This window comes from Typopeltis vanoorti, chromosome 3, assembly GCF_054136105.1.
Source record: "Typopeltis vanoorti isolate ZY-2024b chromosome 3, IOZ_Tvanoo_1.0, whole genome shotgun sequence".
In the NCBI taxonomy this organism is placed as follows: Eukaryota; Metazoa; Arthropoda; class Arachnida; order Uropygi; family Thelyphonidae; genus Typopeltis; species Typopeltis vanoorti.
Window position 1 is genome coordinate 148890577 of NC_143551.1, and position 26236 is coordinate 148916812.

At 34.7% G+C, this 26236-nt stretch overlaps 1 protein-coding gene across 5 annotated transcripts in view; it reads right to left on the reverse strand.

Moving 5' to 3' along the window:
• Positions 1–26236, reverse strand: part of LOC150108648 (single-stranded DNA-binding protein 3-like) — a 511764-nt gene that overhangs the window by 274411 nt on the left and 211117 nt on the right. For 4 of the 5 annotated variants that reach the window (XM_090416119.1, XM_090416120.1, XM_090416118.1 and 1 more), the window contains exon 10: positions 20375–20401. The exons of the other annotated variant lie outside the window; for it this stretch is intronic. In XM_090416119.1, coding sequence (XP_090272245.1) covers positions 20375–20401 — 27 coding nt within the window. The remainder of the gene's footprint in view (positions 1–20374; positions 20402–26236) is intronic. 5 annotated transcript variants of the gene reach the window in all.

Sequence of the window (26236 nt, forward strand, 5' to 3'; positions counted from 1 at the left end):
CAAGTATACTTGCATAGATCTTGCCAGGAACACTCAGTAGGGAAATACCTCTGTAATTCTCACATTCAGTTTTATTTCCCTTTTTATATATGGGTACTATGAGAGCTCTACTCCAATCATCGGGAATTCGTCCCTCTGTCCAGGCTTTCTGAACTATGCAGTGCAGCCACTGTAAGACTCTTATACCACCATATTTCAGCATTTCTGGTCGAATATCATCTACTCCTGCTGCCTTTCCACATTTCAAGCCTTTGATGGCTACTTCTAGTATGGATATGTATTCCTGACTGCATGCCTGGTCAGTGTTTTTTATCACTGTGCTGTCATCACTGTATGTTTCATTTAGCAGTTTTTCAAAGTAATTACTCCATACTTCAAGGATATCTTTTTCTCCTGTTTTCATTTCACCTTTATCATCTCTAATTCCTTTTACAGCACTCTTTCCTCCATTCCTAAGCTTCTTCAACAACCTCCAGAATATTTTGCCACCTTCTTGATATTTATTTTCTATATTCTTGCCAAAGTCCTCCCATGACTTTTGTTTAGCTAGTTTTACACACTGTTTAGCTTTCTTACATTTGTCTCTGTATTCTGTAAGAGTAAAAGCTGACTTATTTGCCGGGAACTTTTGATATGCTTTCTTCTTTTCCTTCACTGCCTCTTTAACTTCCTGTGTCCACCAGGGAGTTCTGATTTTTTTATCCTTGCACACAACCTCACCACATGCCTCTCTGGCAGAATCAATCAATGTTTCCTTCAGAGTTTGCCACTGAATCTCCAAGGTTTGATTCCTGTTCTCAAACTCTTTCATTTTCTTTTCAATAATATTTCTGTATTTTAGTCTACAGTTCACATCTGAGAGCTGCTCAACTTTTATTCGCTTTAAAACTTTCTTACATGTTATTCTTTTCAATATGAAATTCAATTTTATCCTGCTCAAGACTAATAGTGATCACTTCCAATTTCAAATCCTCTGTACACTCTGGTGTCCTGCACCAGGGAGAAAACATCACTATCAACAATAACATAGTCAATGAGACTTTTCTTATTCCTAGCCTCTTCTCTCCATGTGAATTTGTGCACATTTTTATGTTGGAACATGGTGTTAATAATAACCAGTCCATGTCCTGAGCAGAAATCCAACAGATATTTGCCATTATTATTAGCTTTGCTCTTTTCTCCAAATTTTCCCAAATTATTTTTGTATGTCTCACAATCATTTCCTACTCTGCTATTTAGATCCCCAACAAGGACCAACTTTTCCTTTTTCATTGTGTCAGTTGCTTTTTCTAAAGCCTCAAAAAATTCCTCCACTTCTACCTTAGTAGAACCTTCTGTGGGACCATAGGCACAAATAAGTCTCATTGTCCAGTTCCCCATTCTCATATTTGCCCACATTACTCTACTTGAGACTGACTGCCATTCAAAAAGATTAGCCTCGTATTTTGTGTTGAATACTATGGCTACTCCTTCTTTTCCTTGATTGTCATTGCCTGAATATAACATTTTGTATTTATTGCTCAGAAAGATCTCACCAGTTTTGGTCTTTTTTGTTTCAGTCACCTCTATTATGTCGATCTGGTACTTATCTAATTCCTCAGCTAGCTCCATTTCTTTGCCATTCAGGCTTCTTACGTTGATAGTACCGATTTTTAACTCTGGTGATGTTGAGTTGGGGTTTGTTTTCAGATTTGTTCCAGTAGCTGACTTTTCGCTGTTCGCCCTGGTTCCCTGGCGAAAACAACGGGGGCCTTGTTTAACCGGGCGACGCCCCAGCCGGCATGAAATTTTGTCATGTTGTACCATCATTTTTTATTTTGGTTTAACCAATAAGAATACAATTTGGTCGGCTAAATCCCAAATTGCCAGCCCATCCTCGTTCGTTCAGTATCAAAGTAGATACCCAACAGGGTGCACCACGAGAAGGTGAGGATTGGACATTAGGTCAGAAGCCCTGGTCGGTTCTCCGCATTCCTTTAAAGGCTATGTGGAGGTCTCCTCTCAGTTATACAGCTTTGACCCTTAAGCACCCCTGTATTCCTGCTTCCTATGCTGACTCCTTTAAATTCTTCTATTTGCTGGAAGATATTTTCAGTATAGAGGTTAAGTAATATAGGAGAAAGAACACAGTCTTGTCTGACACCCTTCTTTACTGGGAATTCCTCCGAGATTTCTCCTGATATTTTTATTGAGGCAGTTTGCTCCCAATATAGATTTATCAGTAATCTGGTATCTTTACCATCTACTCCTAAATTTCTGATGCATTTGATTAATTGTTCAAGTTGTATATTGTCAAAGGCCTTTGTATAGTCAATAAAACATAAGTAGACTTCTTTCTGCTTCTCCAGATATCTTTCTATAATAGTTCTAATGTTGAAGAGTCCTTCTCTAGTTCCTTCATTTTCCTGGAAACCAGATTGTGTTTCATTAATTTCCATTTCGATTTTGTTTATTTCTTTCTAGGATGATATATAACATAACTTTTGCTATCTGACTGATTCTAATTCTTGTATAAATTACCAATATGCCCAATAGCTCAAGTCAAAAACCCCAGCCTCTCATTCAGCTAACACTACAGTTCATAATAATAACTGTAATAAAATAAAAATAAAATAAATAATTAATAATAATAATAAATGTATAAATAAATAAATTAAATTAAATAAAAATAATCAATAAATCCAAAGCAGACACTTTGTAAGGGCCAAATACACTAAGGTTTCTCCTGTCCAATTGGTAGCTGAGCTTTCTGTAGGATGCAAATTCTGTCCTTCCATGTGTCCACCTTTTATATTCTGATGGTACAATAGTAACATATCCTAAAGATAAGGCAGCCCTCTTGGTATTAGGTTTTTTTTTTCCCCTTTAATTCTTGTATAAATGACCACAGTAGATCTCTTTCTACCATTCCACAAAATACCCACAAGTAGGCCTCTGAAGTTTTGACAGAAGGACATCAGAAAACTCAAATCTGGTGGCTCTTAATTTTTGATGGTAATGCCATCAAAAATTAAGAGCCACCAATCATGCAAGTTCATCGAATGTAAGAAAGTTGAGGAGGGAGGGGAGAAGAAAGAACAACCTTGTTTGGATTTCATTAAATACAAATTGTATTATTTAGGAAATACACAAGTTGACACTGTTTCAAAAAGGATAATGCAGCAGAGAGAACAAATGAGGAGGAAGAAAAATGTGTGAAAAAACTGAAGGTAGTCATGATACTGCATGCATCTTAACAGATTTAGAGAAGAATGGAGGAATTACCAATGCCAACTCTAATGAGCAGTGACCATGGAAATATCTCTAGAAATGCAGGCAGCACAAATGAAGCAGTTGTCGAAGGGGAGTGCAGCAACTGGCAACAGATGAGTCACTAGTCAAATCTAGATTCTCTCTTCTATATTATGTCTAGGATTTTTAGGGAGCTTAGAAGCACCAACCCAAATATAAGGACCATATTCAATGGCTGGGTTGATTTGCAATTTGTATACAGTTAAGAGATATTCAGAAGCAATATAATACAAGTAAATTAAAGGAATCACCCACCTAACATCTTGGATGGTGAGGAAGAAATACTTGTACTACCTTTATGCTAAGAAAAATCATTAGAATTATTCCTAAGAAGATTTCATTTTGCCAAAAAAAAAAAAAAAAGTATAAAACAGTTCCTTAAGTATAAAGAGCTAATAAGCTTCATTTCGGCAATGAAAACACTACTTAAATTAAGGGGATATTAAATCCCACATAGTTTTAAAACCGAATAAGAAACTCAAAGATTGGAATCAGAGAGTTTCTTGCCGAATATAGTAAACTATAAAGTATCGGCGAACACTAGCGTTAGCCAATGCAAGTGATCCTAGTACGTAGTACAATACTGGGCAGCTCGTTGCAAAGGTGGAGGAAGAAGTTCAGATCGCTGTTCTTAGGTATTTTCCATAATATAAAAACACATTTCCTAGGAAATGTATGCTGTTATTACATTATGGAGGGAGGTCACTACCCAGACCGGTTTCAGCCTTTTTTGAGGCTTCATCAGTGAGTAGCTAGACCTAAACTTTCTTATTCGGTTTTAAAACTATGTGGGATTTAATATCCCCTTAATTTAAGTAATAAAACAGTTCATTTTTGGGAGAAATAAGACAGGACTGAGTTTTGCTAGCAATGAAATTAAAAAAGTTATTATCAGAACTCCAAATGAAAAATAGTCTGGAGATCAAAATTTATGAATGTCTAAGTAGATATTCTAGAAGTTTTAGGGCAGGCTGAGTAGTGCAAGGTTATGTCAAATAAGAAAGAGGAATGCAAAGTACAGTCTTTAGCTAAACAGTGGATCAGACTTGCAATCAACCAGAGAAAGTCAATATCACATGAAAAGAAGAGAAAAGAATGCAGTCCTATAACACTCCAAGCATTAGTTCAACAACTTGAAAATAATGATTATCCAGCATACAAAGTTGAGTGCAACCAGAGAGAGAGAGAGAGAAAACTTGCAACCCAAGTTACATAAGTCAAAAGACAGACCATAAGATGAGTTTCTCCAAATTTTCTAAGGCATTTATTTGTACAATTATACATGATATAAGCAAGAACATCTCTTGTTGAATGACAAAAGTATCCGTATTAGTAAATGATTATTAGGTGAGAGGCTCAGGCAGCATAGAATCAGACCAGACTATCAATATATTTTTCTTTTTAGAATATAACAGCAGGAATTTGCAATAGTCTTTCTGCTTGGATGGCAATCTGATTGGGGGAGGGAGGGGATTGTTGATCTTTTTAGAAATAGGCTGAATATAGGTTAATTTTAAAAGTTCAGGATAAATCCTAGTAGAATAGGAGAGTATAAAAATGAAGGGCATAAGGAGTCACTTCTGAAGCACCAACCTTCAGAACTAGGAAAAATGCCACCAGGAGATTGGCATTTACTGTTGGAACCACCCAAGTGCAAAGCAGGTGTAAACAGGATGACCCTTCACACAGTAGATCCTTGTCAAAGCTACTTTGACAAGGATCCAGAAAGCATGATTTTAATTTCAAAATGAGGCAAGTTTTCTGTATTTGGCTTTTTCAAAATCAGTTCTGGATGTTGTGTTAATTGTCTGTTAATCATTCCAAGTTTCAACAAAAGAAGAAAAGGATAAAGCTTTTGATGAAAGGCAGCTGCTGAGTTTTCTCATGAATGCCTTGGCACACTTCTTTGGAGAACCAATGCTAAGAATGATAATTCAAAGTGATGAATTATCACTTTGAATTTTAATTCTAAAAGACTCATTGCATTGAACACATCACTGTGATGTGTTCAATGCAAACACAGTATTTGGATTAGAAGACTGAAAACAATAATATAATCAAACAAAGGTCTCAGGGAATCATCCCTTCTTGGCATTCCCATAGTGCCAGACAATATACGAATAAAGGTGACTGTGCAAGAGTTTCTCTATGAGAAAAGAAATCAATAGTAAGCTATACTTATTTGTGATTGTGAGGATGAGATTCAAAGCATTTGGAAAGTGGTTATGATTATCAGGTATATTCCAGAAGACACATGAACAGCTTGTGCACATTAGTTGTTGTATCTGCTGTAGCTAAAATGCGCAAGAAACTGGTGTTGTAAATAAACTGTCAATATTAGCAAAGCTGGACTGTAGATAATCAACTTTTAAAGAAAGGAAATCAAAACTTCAGAATGACATGTTGGCAAGTACTTTAAAGAAAACAAGTGGACTCAATCAAATGAAGCACAGAGGTTTTAGATAAAGAAGATCAAAACGAGGCAATTTTAATTTAGACACTGTCACGGAATCAGAATAGACAGATGCAAAAATTTATGCTCATTTTTTTCTCCTGAATGGCTTTTTTTTTTTTTTGAGAACTAATACAAAGAATGAGAATTTAAAATGACATGAGAAATGAACATGACCATGTCTAGAAGTCTTGTTTCAGTGATGCATTTAATACAAATAGTATTTGGATTAGAAGACTGAAAACAATAATACGATCAGACAAATGACATAAGAATCAAGGAAATCAGGAAGAAGTCCTTATTGGTTCTTATAATGCCAAACATGAGGATAAGAGAAACTCTGACTGACATACAGACATCTTAGTGTGAAATACTTTATCACTACTACTTGAATGAAAACAACTTAGATTTTATTGTAATATCAACTATGTCAACATGTTGCTTCTGAAATTCTTCTGATAGCTCCACTTCTGATGTTTTTTATGTTGGTAGGCTGCCAATCATCCATTCTTTTAAGTTTGAGGTTATTCCAGTATCTAAGTTTTCAATGTAGAAAGTTTTACTGTTGGGTTACAAAGTATTTTATACTCGACAAGAAATCATGTTCTTGCTTTAATCCTTTACCCAAGCATAAGCAAATAAAGTTTGCACATGAAGTGCCTCAGTATTCCATAATGCAAAAACATTCAAATTGATAGTTGTCACTACCCAGGCTGATTTCAACCATCTTTAAAGTCTCATCAGTAATAGCTAGATCCAAGAAAATTTCAGCATTAAAATTTAACCTTGTTATCTCCCTGTCAATAGCTTCTATATATAAGTAGACTAGCTATGAAGATATTTGGTTTGCCTATTCTTCAGTAAAGGATTAAATCACACAAATGTAACTTCTTGTCATGTATAACATGGTAAGTTCTGTTTGTTCACTCTGGTTTCCTAGTAAGAACAGGAATATCAAATATCATGTAAGCTGGGCCATTGCATATCTACTGACCATATGCAATGACCCAGCTGGCATGATATTTGATATATCGTATCATTGTAATTTACATGTAGTTTTAACAATATGGAATACAGGCTGCTTGGATAAGTTCCAAATTGCCACCCAATTCTCTTTCGCTAAGTATATATTCTTCTTCTTCTCTTCCGTCTAAGACAGGTTGAATCTTCCCTTGAGCAGGATCTTCCAGTCTTCTCTATTCCTTGCTGTTTGAAAAAGTTCCTTATATGTTCTGCATCCCGAAATGTTCTTTATTAATTTCAGCCAGGTAATTCTTGGTCTTCCAGGTCTTCTTTTTTCAGTTGGAAAAGTATTGATTAGGACATTAGGAAGTTGTCTGCATCCACACATACAGTATGGCCAAACCATCTCAGTCGTTACCTTCTAATTTTTTCTATTATTGTCTTTTTATACAATAATTCGTGTGTGACTGTGTTGTTTGTTTTCTATTCTATCCAACTTGTTCTATTTATTTTTCTTAAGCATTTCATTTCAAATGTCAGCAGTTTATTCTCCTCTCTTTTCTTAACTGTCTACACTTCTGCTAAATAGATGACTGTTGGTATAATCACTGATTCGTATAATTTGATTTTGGCTTGCTTGTTTTGAAATATCTTGTTTGTATGCTATTCTGTGTTTAATTGTTTCGAGTTCATCTATTGTTTCTGTTAGTTTTGATCCAAGATATATGAAGTTGTCTACCTGTTCTATTTGTTCTCCATTTAGGATGGCTGAGATGGTAGTTCTGTTTCTCCCTATTTTCATTGCTTTTGTCTTTTGTATATTTATTGTCATGTCATATGTTTTACAGGTTTCATTAAGCTTGTTTATCAACCTTTATAGTTCATTTGGGGTTCTTTCAATAAGGACGAGATCATCCGCATATTTGATATTATTTATGTTTAAACCATTGACATTGATTCCAGGCTTATTGTCTATTGCCTTCTTTATAACTTCGTCTAGATATATGTTGATTAGGCATGGGGATAATTGGCATCCTTGCATTACTCCTTTTTGGATCTCTATGGTTTCTGTTGTGAGTGTGTCCTTTTTAATTATTGTGTTCCCAGTATTATCCACTGTTCTGGAAGATGTGAGGGTTTTAATTTCAAGCACATTTGTTCTAAAAATCGACTTCTGCTTGAGCTATCTTTTAGTTTTGATAGGTTGATGTTTTCTTCTTTTCTGATATTATTTTTCCTGTTGAATTTTATCTTCACTTTGGCAGTTAATATTTCATGGTCAGTGTCGAAATCAAAGCTTCTTAATGTTCGTACATTATTTACTGATCTTTTTCATTGTATGTTTATGATGATATAGTCTATGCAGTTCTTTATATTACCATCTGGGGATGTCCATGTATATTTATTATTAGGGCACTGATAGAACAATGTGTTTGCAATCATTAGATCGCTTGCTTTATAGAAGTGGAGTAATTGTTCTCCTCTGTCGTTAAGCTCTCCGTATCCAAATTTCTCCATCACATCTTTTTTGTCTGCTGTGAACTGTCCTATTTTAGCATTAAAATCTCCCATCACTATCACAAGTTCTATATTTTTGGAATTAGCTATTTCCTGTTGTAGTTCTTCATAGATATTTTCTATTTCTTGCTCTGAATGGTCCTGAGCACCCTGCTTCTCTAAGTATATACACACACATATTCCCTCTCCTCTTTTTCCCCCTTTATATGTCACTCCAAGAGATGAGAATCTACAAAATCCATGGAAAAAAGTAATCAGTTTATATTCTTTTTGAAGAGTTAGATGGAATCTATAGAATTATTTCACGAGGAAGGCTGTTTCATAGAACAGAGATAGAATGAGAAGAAAGATGAATGGGATAGCAGGTTGGTAGATTAGTAATTCATTTGTAAGTTGATGAGTAGCGCTTTCTCATGTTATTGTAATTTTAGCAGAAATGAGGGAAACATAGATGCCAGTGTGGAAATTGATAATCTGTAAGGCAGCTGGATAGTTTGTGAGTGAGGTGTCAGCAATCAACTGAACTGTCCTCTTGAGAAGTTTTTTTTTCTTTTAAAATGTTTCATCTATGAAAGATTGTAAACCTATCACATAGTACTAAGGGTTATATAATCCAGAAACCCTGCTCTATGTCTAAAGGCCAGCTTGGTTGGCCGAGTGGTTGGCATATCTGTTCTCTAGCCAAAGGGCTGTAGGTTTGAATTCCGACAAGGGCGTGGATGTTTGTGATTGTCCTATTAACCAATTACCATATGCACAGCTGTGACCTCTGTCTTGGTGTAGTATGATCTTTGATGTCTTTGTGCCATAAAAATCAAATCAACCAAAAAAAAAAAAAAAATCTATGTCTAGACCAAACGCAGAACTTTTAAAACATTTCACACCAACAAGCAGGATAGTAGCTCACATCAGATGATGAAATTCATCTAAACTAAACTGAGGTTTTGCATAGCATTAGCAGTAGTATGTAAGGTATTACTGTACTATACAGGCAGAATCATGCTTTAGGAAGTGGGCAAAATTAGGAACCTGAGGGATGCTAGTTCACAGAGATCTGAAGTTTGTAAAACATACTGCAGGAATTGTGAAAAGACAAAAAACATTAAGAAACAGTAGATGTCCCACTGTTCAAGCCATTCATTGACTACATCTAGACTGCTGCACAAAATTTGGTCACCTGGTCTTTCAGTGGTGATGAAAAAACTCTGGGAAGAATTCAGAGACAAATAACTAAGACAATTTCAGGTTGCTGGAATGCTAGTACTGAGTAGAGGAAGGGAATGTATTGCTGAACATGGTGAATAGGTGCAGGATAAGTGATGTGACAGAGGATATGAAGTTTGTAAGCATATTTTATCAGTTAATATAAAAGAGGTTATTCAGAGAGAGAGAAGTCATCCATGGAAGTTATACATAAATGTTATAAATAATGCAGCAAGAAGCAGATTTTTTTACTGGAAGAAGAATTCATCACTAGAGGGCACCATAAATGAAAACTGCACAAACAAGTTTCAGATCCAACATGATAGATATGCTACTGAGTGAACCTCCCATGATAAGTCAAATCTGACTATAGATATCCATTAATACATACTGAATAAAAAAAAAAAGCATTAAATAAATACCATTCTACAGATCATAATACAAAGTGCCCCAAAAGTTACTATGCATTTTGGTGAAAGAGAGTAAATTACAAACAGATGTCTTAATGGCATTATTATAGCCGAACTTGGTTAGAATGAACACAAGGGGACAAACAAAAGTTCCTCATTATAACCATTACTCACTATATCAGATGAGTTAAATCTACCTAATTTTTTCATCATCAAATTCCTGATATGTATTTTCATGGAATGTACAGGATAATTATGAGAATACTACATGAAAGACATCTGTTTTTTAAATTCTGCATAATTCAATAAAAAATAGATAAAAAAAAAAAAATGCATTAGAGAGAAAAAAAGAATATTATTACATACCTAGATATTATTTGTATGAATATGCTTGTACAGACTACAATACACTTAATACTAAGCACAGTTTATTTCTTGTAAATTAAAAACACTACTAATTAATAGTAAACACGATTTCAATTAACCATTCACCCGGTGTTACATAGAAAATCATTAGCAAATTTTTCTCCTTGTGCCTTCAAGATCGAACCATCTACTGAGAATTGAACACTCAAGTGAACCATTTGCAGCAACTTCTTTGAAGTTTGCAAGCTTGGACATTCTATTTTTTTTTTTTTGCCCCTTTCAGTTATGTTGTTTTCCAGTGCCGATATGTAAGCATCATTATTGTGGAAGTATAATATACTTCCACAATACAGATATTATTGAAGAGGATAAAGAAAAAGTTTTACACACTTCAACATTTTTCACACCATGTTATAACTCATGAATAACTGATTTTTTCACAAACCAAGAGACACTTTCTTTTAGTATGCACGTTTCCAATGGAAAGGTTAATGTCTAACTTATTTTACAGTTGTGACAGTGTTTAGGTAAAGTGAGGGAGGAGGGCTGGAGGCTAGACAATGGAGAAGTAGGTAGAGCAGAGCTAGTTCCCAAGGGCAAGATTAGGTTATATATTGGCCCATTATTTGATGCAGGTGGTCATAAAAGCTAAGTTGTTCCTTTCATTTTTGTCTATTCCAAGAACCACCCATCAATTAAGAATGTTAGCTCAGTTTCCAAAATTTGTACAGTATATCCATGTAGTATGCTCATTATAAAAGTGAGCACCTGTATGGGAATATGTGTAAATTAAAATCATCACGGCCTTTTGTTCATTACAGCTGTGATCTCAAAGTTTGAGTGTATATGCATATTTTTAAACAAAATACAAGTAAATAAATTGTGAACAAATTTAAAAACTAGTCTGTGTAGTTAGCCTAGTGGCTGTGTGCTTCACAACCATATGCCTGGGGTTTTTTATTCCACAAAGCAGGCAAACTGGCCTTGAGAACTCAACACTACAGGACATAGGATACATGGGTATAGGGCTGACCACCTTATCCTGTGAACAGTTTGATGATTAATAAACCCACAACACCGCGAGGTAAAAGAGGGTATGAAGAAGACGAGAGAGATGAGATGCCCAAGGCAAATGAGAATCATGAGAAGGCTATGAATCTGTGTGCGCCATGTCTTAGAAGAGGATCAGAAATCACAGGTTACAAATGTATTCTGCAGACAGAATATACCCAAAGTAATAATTCACAGAATCTTACATTCAACTCAAGAAAAAAAAAGTTTACCACATTCAAATGCTTGGCTTGTATGAAGATTATTCATGATGAGCAGCAATGCATGTGCAAGATTCTGTGAATTTAAATTTATCTGCAATTGAATAGTTTCAATTTATATAAAATATACATGTAAGCACAAGGAGAATTTTACATACAACTTCTGGACCAACTATTACTTGCATAATAGTTGTTCCAGAAGATTACCTAGAGGCATAAATTACCTATAGCAGTTCTTCCCTAAAACCACCTTAGAAGATTGAATCTCACAGACAAATCTCTGTTCTCAAAACAACATAAAATAATTATAGTGACAAACAAAATATATCTGCTTTTGATTATGGTTTAATTACTGATCATTTTCCACTTGTGCAATGTAGTGAATAGGATTTTAGCATTATGTTAAGTTTCACGTAACAGTTTCTTTATCAATAAACAATTCAATGAAAAACTATAGCATTTTTAATTTAATTAAATATAATTCAAATAATGATCTTGATATTAAAATTGTCTTTCATACAGTCACAGACTATAATTTCTAAATAAATTATAATTTTATATAGAGATGTCATAAATTTGGAATGGGGATAACCTGGTCACCTTCGATGCTACCAAAATGCAGTCTTGCCTTCTTTCTTGCAAAAAAAGATCCCAATTCACCTTTCCTTAACTTCAGCAATATGTGAAATGCAGCGAGGATTAGATTCCTCTCACTGGACTGACATTTACCTTTCAGCTTTCTTACATTGATAACCTAATCCTCTAAAAACTAGGCTTCCTTTACTGATCAAGATTCCATACAAATCTCAAATAAGCCAAACCTTAAAATGCTGTTCACATATTTGCAATGGTGCACAAAAAACCATCCTAAAAATTCTCAATGCTAAAAAGAGAAGAGGGTGATAGAGCTGATAGATAATTCCCCTCTCTCTCCCTTGCTGACTCACTCCAACTACAATTTTACAGGCAGCCTATTTCAGCACTGTCTTTTCTAAAAGCACTTCCATGGACAATGCTTCACTGAACTGACATCCATCATTCCTCTGCTTTCCACTGGACCTGTTAAAACATGCAACAGCAGCTGTACAACCTATTTTTTCAGTCTAAATGCAAATTCAATGAAACTGCTCTTGCTCTTTTAGTACATATATAGATTCCTTCTTTCCCAACCCTTGCACCTAGACTAATATAAAAGCTAACAGGTTAGACATTTCCTTTCCACATTTAATAACTGAAATTAATCTTTCCTGTAACAAATGTCTAAGACCATATTTAATTTTTATTGTTTCCTTATAGATAATGTCCGGGCATTTCAGTTGCAGGAAGGGTTGGCTGTTCAGAATAAGAAGAAGAAATAATATCTATGCATCAGATGAAAGGAATTTCATATATATCAATTCCACACATGGTTGAAGAACCTACAGGACAGTGCCATGTGTAGGAGACACATGAAAACATTTTTCTTGAATGATTCATCATCAAATATTATTACTGGAATCACTTACATTTAATTTAAATGTCTTTATTTGTAAAATTGTTGGCTAAGTTTCATAACCAGTGTCAATACAAATATAGGAAAACACAAAAAAACAGAACAATTCAATTGAAAGCACGTGATATTATGTGCACAATTCGCAGCAGAAAAATTTTTACAAATAAAGACATTTAAATTAAACCTAAGTGATTCCAGTAAGGGGTGCTTAACGGTCAAAGCTGTATAACTGAGAGGAGACCTCCACATAGTCTTTAAAGGAATGCGAAGAACCAACCAGGGTTTCTGACCTAATGTCCAATCCTCACCTTCTCGTGGTGCACCCTGTTGGGTATCTACTTGGATACTGAACGAATGAGGATGGGCTGGCAATTTGGGATTTAGCCGACCAAACTGTATTCTTAATGGCTTAAAATAATATACAAAATGATGGTACAACATGACAAAATTTCATGCCGGATGGGGCGTCGCCCGGTTAAACAAGGCCCCCCGTTGTTTTTGCCAGGGAACTAGGGCGAACAGCGAAAAGTCAGCTATTGGAACAAATCTGAAAGCACACCCCAATTCAACATCACCAGAGTTAAAGATCGGTACTATCAACATAAGAAGCCTGAATGGCAAAGAAATGGAGCTAGCTGAGGAATTAGATAAGTACCAGATCGACATAATAGGGATGACCGAAACAAAAAAGACAAAAATTGGTGAGATCTTTCTGAGCAATAAATACAAAATGTTATATTCAGGCAATGACAATCAAGGAAAAGAAGGAGTAGACATAGTATTCAACACTAAATACGAGGCTAATCTTCTTGAATGGCAGACAATCTCAAGTAGAGTGATGTGGGCAAATATCAGAATGAGGGAACTGGACAATGAGACTTATTTGTGCCTATGGTCCCACAGAAGGTTCTACTAAGATAGAAGTGGAAGAATTTTTTGAGGCTCTAGAGAAAGCTACTGACACAATGAAAAAGAAAAAGTTGGTCCTTGTTGGGGATCTAAATAACAAAGTAGGAAGTGATTGTCAGACATACAAAAATATTCTGGGAAAATTTAGAGAAAAGAGCAAAGCTAATAATAATGGCAAATACCTGTTGGATTTCTGCTCAGGATATGGACTGGTTATTACTAACACCATGTTCCAACATAAAAATGTGCACAAATTCACACAGAGAGAAGATTCAAGGAATAAGAAAAGTCTCATTGACTATGTTATTGTTGATAGTGATGTTTTCTCCCTGGTGCAGGACACCAGAGTGTGCAGAGGATTTGAAATTAAAAGTGATCACTATTTAGTTGAGCAGGATATTAAGCTGGCCTGTTCTGGTCTCATGCTATCTCTTTCTTGGTCTTCCAAAAAAAAAAAAAAAGTTAAATGAGATAAATGAAATCATAAGTTTTGTTGACAAAACTAGATACTCATTATTAATGTGTTGTCAAAATGACAGTAATCTTTGTTCCTTGGTTGGTTTGCCGTCAGAACAAGAAGCCTGCAATGTAGTATTATAAGCTTATGATTTTGTAAATGTGAAATTTTCTACTCATATATAAATTTATCAGGTGGAGAGTCTTATATCAAACTGACTTCAAAATTTATATTTGACCACCATGAAAAAATATTCAGATTTTCAAATAAAGGTCAAAATTTCATATTGAAAAGAATAACATGCAAGAAAGTTTTAAAGCGAATAAAAGTTGAGCAGCTCTCAGATGTGAACTGTAGACTAAAATACACAAAGATTATTGAAGATAAAATGAAAGAGTTTGAGAACAGGAACCAAATCTTGGAGATTCAGTGGCAAACCTTGAAGAAAACCCTGATTGATTCAGCCAGAGGCAGGTGTGAGGTTGTCTGCAAGGATAGAAAAATCAGAACTACATGGTGGACACAGGAAGTAAGAGGCAGTGAAGGAAAAGAAGAAAGCATATAAAAAATTAATGGTGAATAAGTCAGCTTGTGCTCTTAGAGAATACAGAGACAAATGTAAGAAAGCTAAACACTGTGTAAAACTAGCTAAACAAAAGTCATGGGAGGAACTTTGGCAAGAACAGAAAATAAATATCAAGAAGGTGGCAAATTATTCTGGAGGTTGTTGAAGAAGCTCAGAAATGGAGGAAAGAGTACTGTAAAAGGAATTAGAGATGATAAGAGTGACATGAAAACAGGAGAAAAAGATATCCTTGAAGTATGGAGTAATTACTTCGAAAAATTGCTAAATGAAACAAGCAGTGATAGCAGAGTGATAAAAAACACTCAACAAGCATACAGTCAGGAATACATATCCATACCTGAAGTAGAAAAAGACATCAAAGGCTTGAAATGTGGAAAAACAGCAGGACTAGATGATATTCGACCAAAAGTGCTGAAGTATGGTGGTATAAAAGTCTTACAGTGGCTGCACTGCATAGTTCAGAATGCCTGGACAGAGGGAAGAATTCCTGATGATTGGAGTAGAGTTCTCATAGTACCCATATATAAAAAGCGAAATAAAATTGAATGTTGAATTACAGAGGCTTTTCCCTACTGAGTGTTCCTGGTAACATTTATGCTAGTATACTTGAGAAATGGTTGAGAAGAATTGTGGAAGAAAAGCTTGGTGAAGAACAAGCTGGATTCAGGCCAAATAGAGGCTGTCAGGATCAGATCTTCACTTTACGACAAATAGTTAAGAAAGCATGGGAATATAACAAAGATCTGTATTTAAGTTTTGTAGATCTGGAAAAGGCATATGACAAGGTGCCAAAAGAGAAGCTATTCAATACCCTACGGTTATATGGTGTCAATGGGGCATTATATCAAGCAATACTTAGCCTTTATTTGAGTTGTGAGTCAGCAGTTAGAATTGAAGGAAGTACAGGAAGATGGTTTAATGTTAAATCTGGTGTGAGACAAGGATGTACATTATCCCCTCTGTTATTCATTATCTATATGGATCACATTATGAAGGAAAGTGGTATTAAACATGATATCAAAATTGGAGATGTTACTGTCAGCTCTTTGCTTTATGCAGACGATGTTATACTTCTAAATAAATCTGCTACAAGTCTGCAAGATTCTCTGACTAAATTGAATAGCTGTTGTAATAGATATGGTATGAAGGTCAGCAATAAAAAGACAAAGACAATGAAAATAGGCAGAAGCATTGAAAATATCAACTGTTGTGAATGGAGAACCTGTAGAACAAGTAGAAAATTTCAGCCTACTTAGGTACGATTTTTACTGAAGATGGTAAATTAAATATGGAAATAGACAACAGAATCAACAAAGCTGGTGTGGTAGGAAGTCAATTGAATAAATTCATATGGAATAAGAGAGAAATTAATTGGAACACTAAAATTAGCTGCCAGTTTTAACTTATGGATCTGAGAGCTGTGTCAGAAGTAAAGCACTTAACCAAAGACTAGAGACTGTAGATATGAGAGTCCTGAAAAAGATTAGAGGCATGAACAGATGGCATCAATGGCAATATCATATTAAAAACAAGGATATTAGGAAAGAACTTGACATTATCAGCATCCAGTAATGCGTTAGCAGAGCTAATCTCAGGTGGTATGGTCACTTAAACAGAATGGGCGAGGAAAGATTAGCAAAACATGTGTTCTCCTCCAGGTTGGCAGGAAAATGACCCAGAGGAAGACCAAGATATAGATGGATTGATACGGTACAAAGTGCCTTAGATGACAGAAATATAAGATCTGATAATGTTGGAGTCTTGACAAGTAACAGACTGATTTGGAGGAAAATTGTATATAGGAAGTTAGTAATGATGTAAATTTTTCATGTAGTACTATCATATCCTGTACACCCCTTGAGGGTACATGGCAGGAATCTGATGATGATTCCAGTAATAATATTTTATGATGAATTCTTCCTCTTATGTCTCAATTTTTACAATAATTTTTCTTGAAGAAATGGAGATTGTACTTGGTGGGGAACACTTTTGAGGAAGTCTGTTCCAAAAAATAGAGACAGACAGCATGAAACAAGAGGTGGAAAAGGTGTGGTGGATATGAAGTTGGACTGTGAAACGGTGTTAGGTATCTGTTGCTTATGTTCTAATAGGCCTAGTGGAAAGCAGAGGAATAATGGATGTCAGTTCAGTCGAGTAGAGCCCACTGTAGAAAAGACAAGTCTGAAGCAGATCACCTGCAAGAGGGAGATAGGATTCTTTGACCAGTTGGACTGTCCTGCTCTGCATCAGAAATTTTTACTGGCTCTTGGTACACCACCTCAAATATGAGAATGTTATTCAACTTTTTTTCAGAGGCTGAGAAAACAAGTGATGTTATGCAATTGTTCCATATAACACCAATAACTGGTTAACTATGCCTATTTTCCAAACTTTTGATAACATTTCCATAGAAATAACATAGAACAAGCATTATGGAACTGTTTAGAATATACATATTATCCATCTGGGGTTTTGTGATATAAATCATAAAACCAGAGGTAGATCTACATCAAAGGAACAAAATCATGCTGATATTTTTCTGGTTTTCTAACCAGCATCTTCAGATCAAAATACAAAAACACTAGAAATCAGTTACTTATGGAATGATTTATAATTATAATAAACATTACGAATCTTTTTTTCCCCCCTCCTCCTTAAGTTCTAATTTGGTGCTCTCCACTACTGGATAAAAAGTTTATATGTGTTAAGTAAGATTTAGTGTTAAAATGACTATCTTCCAGACTTTTGATAAATTGAGCTGGAGAAGTGTTTCAATGCTGCTAGCTTCCAATAATCTCTTCCACTTAATGACTGCTATGTAGCACTATGGTATTATTCCATAAAACTCTCTGTGATGGTATCTAAAGCATGGTCTGCAAGTCCTGACTTGCCATGATGGTAGAAAATTGATTTCTAATGTTTGCTCAGGCAGGATGTCAAAAGAGCTTCCTGTCTGTCCATAATAAGCCAGTTCACAAGTAATGAGGCACTTCCTACACTCCCAGAAACAACAGAGTATAGAGTATGTTCTTAGGTGAATAGACAAGGGCTGCTATTCTGATGTGTGGTTTGAATGTGGTGTGGTGTGCGGCTTATAGTTTAAGCACTCTGGCTATCTTTTTTTGGATGTACCCTCGATATAAGGAATAGTGGTAGCTTTAAACACTAGTTAATCACATACACTAGTCAATTCCTGAAGAGATCACTTAGAGAACTAAACAACACTCAAACAAGTGGACTGGTTGTGGCTTGTTGATCAGGTGTTTACTATCTGGATTTTTGGTCCAGACACATTAATTACATTTTTAGCACATTTAAGCAGCCAACACCCTAAACTATACATCATAATAGAAAAAAATCAAGCTGCCTATCCTTCCAAGATACATTACTCAAGTTTTCAAACGGTTCATTATCTTTTTCTATTCATAGAAAGCCAACATGCACTAGAAGATATTCACACAGACAATCATGGCATCACATTCTAAAACAACACTAACACAGAGAACCAGGGCTATCTGTTCCGATAATGCAGATGTTGCCATTGAACTTATCTACTTTTGCTACACATTTTTTTGCCAATGGCTATAACTCCTACAAAACTGATACATTACTAAATTCTCTCCATAATACATAAGACTGCAACAAAATGATCACTCACCTATATATCTAGGGCACATTTAAAAAGATAGAGTGTTTGATAAATATAAGCTGCACATCACATATCAAACTAGCAACCGTTATGTTTACCAATGACAAACTCACCTCTATCACATCTGGGAGTATATAAAATGCCTCACATTTATGAACTGATTTACTATGGACAGACAAGAAGATTTGTTGATATCCACCACAGAGGCAAATTGACCAACTGCTTTAAATACTTCTTCACACAGGATTATAGTAAAGAACCAGAGTGCACATAGAATTACAAGGTAAATGAAACATTTCCCAAACCTCAATAACTATAGCTGTATTAATTTATCAAAAATATGGGAGAGAACTATTCCACTAATAACCGATTAGAGACAGCAAATCCAGGAATTTTGAATGCTCTTATTGCATTGCAGTTGCACAAATGGAGTCATGACTAAAGTAACAGCTTATGACAGCACACCACTAGAAGTCCATTAACTCTGAAACCATCTCCCATTTTCAGAATAGCACCCACCTATAGTGCATATTATACCTTGCTGTGTCACACAGATGTACAAATAATTTCAGCAACATTGCATACATATGAACTACATAAGTGTGTGTGTGTGCGCGCATGTGTTGTGAAAGCACCGACTTCACCACAGGTTGCTTTAACAAGAGAACCTTCAAATGTTGTTATATGACAAGCTCATCATAAATAACCACCAAGCAAAATGTGGGGTGAAATTATACCAAAAGCAAACATCTAAAAATAAATAAATGTCAAATATACAAATGGTAGTCAGCAGCTGTCTTGAAACCATGGTCATGTGACTAGAGTAATCTCATAGAGAATAGAGTGACACGGGGAGCAAGCAACTGTTCTATCTTTGGCTGTGAAACGGCTGCAACTGGCAAGTGTCACTGACATCTGTGCTTACTTCAAGAAGGCTAATGAAACCAGGAAATAAGACTGCTAACTGGCAGGAAAAGGAAGAATTGTGCTACTGAAATACATCTTTTTGAATTCTCAGTTAGCTAATTATTAGATTTTAGCCTATAAGACTATTTGAACACAATATGGGCTACAATGCACAAATCAGTCACATTTTGAGAAAAAAAAGGGAAATTTTAGGGAAATTTCAAAGTAGGTGATAATGTATAGGAATGTATTGTGTATGATGATAATTGATAAATCACATTTATTGTTTAGCCTAAACATGGTGTCCTTATTCACAAATGCTCCTTTAGATGAAACAATTAACTTCCTCAAGCAAGATTTTCCAGCAGATATTGTCAGCCTATTTGAATGTCATTCATTCTGACTTCACATTCCAAAACAAACTTTATCAACAAATTGAGGATACGTCAATGGGTAGTCCTCTTTTTCCCACATTAGCTAACTGCTACATGGTAAGATTTGAACAAGAGACTGAACAGCATAATTCTGGAGCTGTGGCTTGTACATTATGCATACAGACTAAGGGAATGATGATCTACAGTGCGATCAAGCAGTATGACTGAATAAAACCACTGTTCTGAATCTGAGAACCTTATCAGATAAGATATGAGAGAGACAGCACAAGAAGAGTGCTTTCCCAGAAACAGTGTATGGGAAAGTAAAGGAGTGGATTGGTGCACTGTCTTTTGAATCCAGAAAATAGATAATGGTGATAATTTCTATTAATATACCTGCACACAGATAATGGAAAACTGGGAATTTTTCTTAAGACAAAAGAAATAAATCACATTATATAAATTCAAATATGGAATTTTAATTATCGTATTTTTAGCATTTACATCTAAAGTAAAAATTCACCTACCTTGCCATCCAACGAACTCGCCATCACCTAGAAGCAGAAAGGATTAGTTGATGTTAGTAATGAGAGTATATTAGTATTTTTTTTTTAAAAAAAGGATAATTAGTGTTGTTAATTAGGTGAATATTAAAATGGGAATGTAATACAAATATAGTCATAAAAGTACATTTAAAAGATACTGAATTATTAATGATTTTTAATATTTCTGAAACCTTCACCTTCAGAGTTTACCCCCTCCCCCCATGCTATCTTTTATGCAAATTAGGATCTTTTAAAGTATCACATACAGCAAAATTAGACTATCTCACCATCTTGCTATCACTAATATTAAATACAACTGCATTATTCTTGACTATGAAATGAAAATATCATATAATACTTATACTTAAAATTATATTAATGACAATTCCATCAAAAGTCATAAAAATTAGCAAGATATGGCTAACGGAGGTGGAGATAGAACATAAGTAATACTGTATTTTCGAGAAGGAAAGAGCACAGAATGAAGGAAACGACTACTGATGACAACAGAATTGCAACCAACAAGTATAGACATTTCAGCAGGAAGGCAAAGATGTGGTGGATAATACATTTTGAGACTGTAGGCAGTGTTAACATATAGATAACTAACAGGAGAAGAAAAACAGTCATTCCAATCTTCACCTATTTGTGGTGCACCCTGTTAGGTATCTACCTGGATACTGAACGAACAAGGATGGGCTAGCAATTTGGAATTTAGATGACCAAATTGTATTCTTATTGACTTAAACCACAATATAAAATAATGGTACAATATGACATAATCTCATGCTGGCTGGGACATCGCCCGGTTAAACAAGAATTTTTAATTTCTTAGTTCCCTGGTGAAAGAACCCCGTTGCTTTCACCGGGGAACCAGGGCAAACAGAAAAGCCAGCTACTGGAACAAACCCTGAAACACAGCCCAACACAACATCACCAGAGTTCAAGATCAGTACCATACTATCAACGTAAGAAGCCTGAATGGCAAAGAAATGGAACTAGCAGAAGAGGATAAGTACCAGATCAACATAATAGGGGTGACTGAAACAAAAAAGACAAAAACTGGTGAGATCTTTCTAAGCAATAAATACAAAATGTTATATTCAGGAAATAACAATCAGGGGAACAAAAGAGTAGCTATAGCATTCAACACAAATATGAGGATAACCTTCTTGAATGGCAAGCAATATCAAATAGAGTGATGTGGACAAATATCAGAATGGGGAAACTGGAGAATGAGACTCATTTGTACCAACGGTCCCACTGAAGGTTCTACTAAGGTTGAAGTGGAGAAATTTTTTGAGGCTTCAGAGAAAGCAACTGACAAAATGAAAAAGGAGAAGTTGGTCCTTGTTGGAGATCTAAATAGAGTAGGAAATGATTGTCAGATATAGAGAAATATTTGGGGAAAATTCCGAGAAAAGAGCAAAGCTCATAATAATGGGAAATAAATGTTGGATTTCTGCTCAGGACATGGACTGGTGATTACTAACAGAATGTTCCAACATTCAAATGTGCACAAATTTACATGGAGAGAAGATGCAAGGAATAATAATTTTTAGAAGTCTCATTGACTCTGCAAATATTGATAGTGACGTTTTCTCACTGGTGCAGGACTAAAATATACAGATGATTTGAAATTGGAAGTGATCACCATTTAGTCTTGAGCAGAATAAAATTGAATTTCATATTGAAAAGAATAACATGTAAGAAAGTTTTAAAGTGAATAAAAGTTGATCAGCTCTCAGATGTGAACTGTAGATTAAAATACACAAACATTATTCAAGAAAAAATGAAAGAGTTTGAAAACTGAAACCAAACTTTGGAGATTCAGTGCCAAGCCCTGAAGAAAACATAGATTGATTCAACCAGAGAGGCATGTGATGAGGTTGTCTGCAAGGATAGAAAAATCAGAACTCCATGCTGCACACAGAAAGTTAAAGGGGCAATATAGAAAAAGAAAGCATATTGAAAGTTAATGGTGAATAAGTTAGCTTGTGCTCTTAGAGAATACAGAGACAAATGTAAGAAAGCTAAACACTGTGTAAAACTAGCTAAACAATCATGAGAAGACTTTGGTAAGAACATAGAAAATAAATATCAGGAAGGTGGCATAATATCCTGGAGGCTGTTGAAAAAGCTCAGAAATGGAGAAAAAAGTGCTGTGAAAGGAATTAAAGATGATAAAGATGACATGAAAACCGGAGAAAAGATATCCTTGATGTATGGAGTAATTACTTCGAAAAATTGCTACATGAAACAAGCATCGACAGCACAGTGGTAAAAACACTCGAAGGGCATGCAATCTGGAATACATATCCATACTTGAAGTAGAAAAGCCTGAAATATGGAAGGGCAGCGAGAGTAGATGATAACCAACCAGAAATGCTCAAGTATGGAGGTATAAGAATCTTGCAGTGGCTGCACTGCACAGTTCAGAAGGCCTGGACAGAGGGGGTGAATTCCAGATGACTGGATAGAGCTCATAGTACCCATATATAAAAAGGAAATAAAACTGAATGTGAGAATTACAGAGGTATTTCCCTACTGGCAAGATTTATGCAAGTATATTTGAGAAACAGTAGAGAATTATGGAAGGGGAGAATGGTGAAGAACAAGCTGGATTCAGGCCAAATAGAGGCTGTCATGATCAGATTTTAACTTGACAACAAATAGTTGGAAATTGTGAGAATATAACAAAGATCTGTATTTAAGTTTCTTAGTCCTGCAAAAGGACTATGACAAGGTGCCAAAGAAAAAAGCTATTCAAAACGCTACAGTTATATGGTGTCAATGGAGGAAATTGTGAGAATATAACAAAGATCTGTATTTAAGTTTCTTAGTCCCGCAAAAGGACTATGACAAGGTGCCAAAGAAAAAAGCTATTCAAAACGCTACAGTTATATGGTGTCAATGGAGCATTATATCAAGCAATACTTAGTCTTTATTTGAATTGTAAGTCAGCAGTTAGAATTGAAGGAAGTACAGGAAGATGGTTTGATGTAAAATCAGACAAGGATGTATATTATCCCCACACCATTATTCAACAATCTCAGCTCTTTAACTTTATGCAGATGATGTTGTACTTTTAAATAAATCTACAAGTCTGCAAGATTCTCTGACTAAATTGAATAACTGTTGTAATAAATTTCCTATGAAAATCGGCAATAACAAGAAAAGGCAATGAAAATAGAAACATTGAAAATATCAAATGCATCGCGAATGGAGAACTTGTAGAATAAGTAAAACATTTCAGCTACTTAGACATGATTTTTAGTGAATATCGTAAATTAAATATGGAAATAGACAACAGAATCAATAAAAGTATGGTAGGAAGTAAGCTGAATAAATTTATATGGATATTTTAACTTATGTAAAACTTGTGAGAGCTGGGTTAGAAATAAAACACTTGACCAAACTAGAGATTACAGATATGAGAGTCCTGAGAAAGATTAGGAGAATGAACAGATGGCATCAATGTCAATATCATATTAAAAATGAGGATATTAGGAAAGGACTTGGCACTGTCAGCATTCAGCAATATGTTAGCAGAGCTAATCTCAGGATGTATGGTCACTTAATGGGAGAGGAAAGATTAGCAAAACAAGTATTCGCTGCCAGGTTGGCAAGAAAAAGACCCAAAGAAAGACCAAGATATATAGGTGGATTGATACAGCAAAAGTGCCTTAGAAGACAGAAATATAAGATGTGATAATGATAGAGTCTTGAAAGATAACAGATTGATTTGGAAGAAAATTGTTGACAGGAAGTTAGTAATGATATAAGTTTTTCATGTAGTGATATCATACTATCCTGTACACCCCTTGAGCGTACATGTCAGGAATTTGATGATGATAATGACTAACAAGGAGATTTCTAAATAACAAAATGTCAAATTTTTTTAATTCATTCAACATGTGACAGATGTTGAATGCAGGAATGGGACACCATGAGCATGGGTCATTGTTAAAGGACATAATGTTTTGTCTCATAGCCTAATTTATCAATATGTAGATCTTTTACATGAATATGCAGATATATGCTGCCCAGAGTTGACTTAATATATGGCATTTTTTTTTTTTTTAACATTGGGTTGGAAAGCATATAATCTCCTAGCCTCTTCAAACTTGTGTACCTAAGTACAGTGGTATCTCGCTAATATGAACCTCTTTAGTCCGAATCCTCCAGTAATCAGAACTGCGGTTTGAAAGAAAAAAAAGTTTTATTTCTTACGTATTATTATTTTGTGTACTATTATTTTTATTTAATAATTATTATTTTAACTATTATTATGTATTTTATTATTATTACAGTACAGTATTTTTTTCATATTGTTGATTGTATGGTTATGCTAGAGGCCTATTTTGATTTATTGTGTGATATAAAAAAGCAAATGTTCACATTTGCTTTTTTATACTGTACAGTATGTACTGTATTGTCGGCATGAATCACGGCTGTCATTAATGAACTGATTAGCACCACTATTGCATAATGTTTGTGTATCTTTACATTCCTTCAACAATAACAACGACTTAGCCTAAAGCCTGGTTGTATATAATGCTAATTTTTTCTTTGGTTATTGAAATGAAACGTTGTCTGAGTTGTCGTTTATTGTTTTGTGTTTTTGTAAGTTTTCAGTGAATGATTATCGATTGTTTTAGTAAGTGCGATTTTATTTTTCAGATAAATTTTAAAAGTGACAGTTTTATTGTTTATTAACTTCATTTTTTATTTTACTATTTTTAAAGTTTTGATTTAACGAAATCAAATCAGATGCTGAAATTATAAATATGATGCTGCAGAATGAATTAGAAGACGATGATGATGATAAAGAACTCAAAGAAAAAAAAGTAAAACATGAAGAGCCAGTTGACAGTTTTAATATGTGTATAGAATGGGCTAACCAGAATGATATGCCATTCCAGAAAATTTTATTGCTAATGCAGCTCTGAGAAGAAGCATTCAAAAAAAGTTTAGCTTCCAAGAAGCAAAAGAAAATCAGTGACCGTTTTACAAAGAAATAAAAAAACTTTTACTTGTGTTATTTGGTGAAACTTTTTTTTGTGTTGTGTACAAGAAAGTGATATTTTTTTTTACGCAAATTAAGTTATGTACTGAAGTATGCAATTTTATTAAATCAGAATCCTCAGCAATACAGGTACAAACTAAATTTTTTACTAAAATAAACTTGTATACTGTATTATTTTTTAAGTTTTACATTACAGTAGCTTTTTTTTCTATCAGTTACTTCATTTATTTACAGAATTAAATTGATGTACCATTAAAATCTGATTATTTTTATCTTAAACGCTAGTTATTGTTGTCTCTTGGGAGAAAATTTGCTAATCCAAACAAGCACGGTTTTTATTAGTTCGGATTAGCAAGATACCACTGCATTAAATTCTCTATATGATATTTTTGTGATTTGCCAATTAACTTGATGGTTTTCACTGGTAGTGTGAAAGGCCAATCCAGGTTTATATGCTTGTTTTTTTCTCCAAATCACTGACATGTTCTTTTAGAAAAGATTTTCCCAAAATGTACCATCTGTTCCAATGTAACAAACATGGCAATTGTAACAGATTTTATAAACTCTTGGTCTCTTTGTGGATGTTCTGGTGATCTTAACACCATGGAGATTTTTTAGAGAAAGGCAACTTTTAGGTTATGTTCTTTTAGGAATTTTGCTATTTTGTCTCTGATGCACAAGGAAAATAGAAATTTTGAATCTTTCAAAGTTAGACTTTTGGACGACAGTAGTATTAAAGACTTGAAAAAGTATTAAAGACAGTAGTATTAAAGACTGGATGACAAGTATAAAACAAAATCAGAACATAGAAGAAG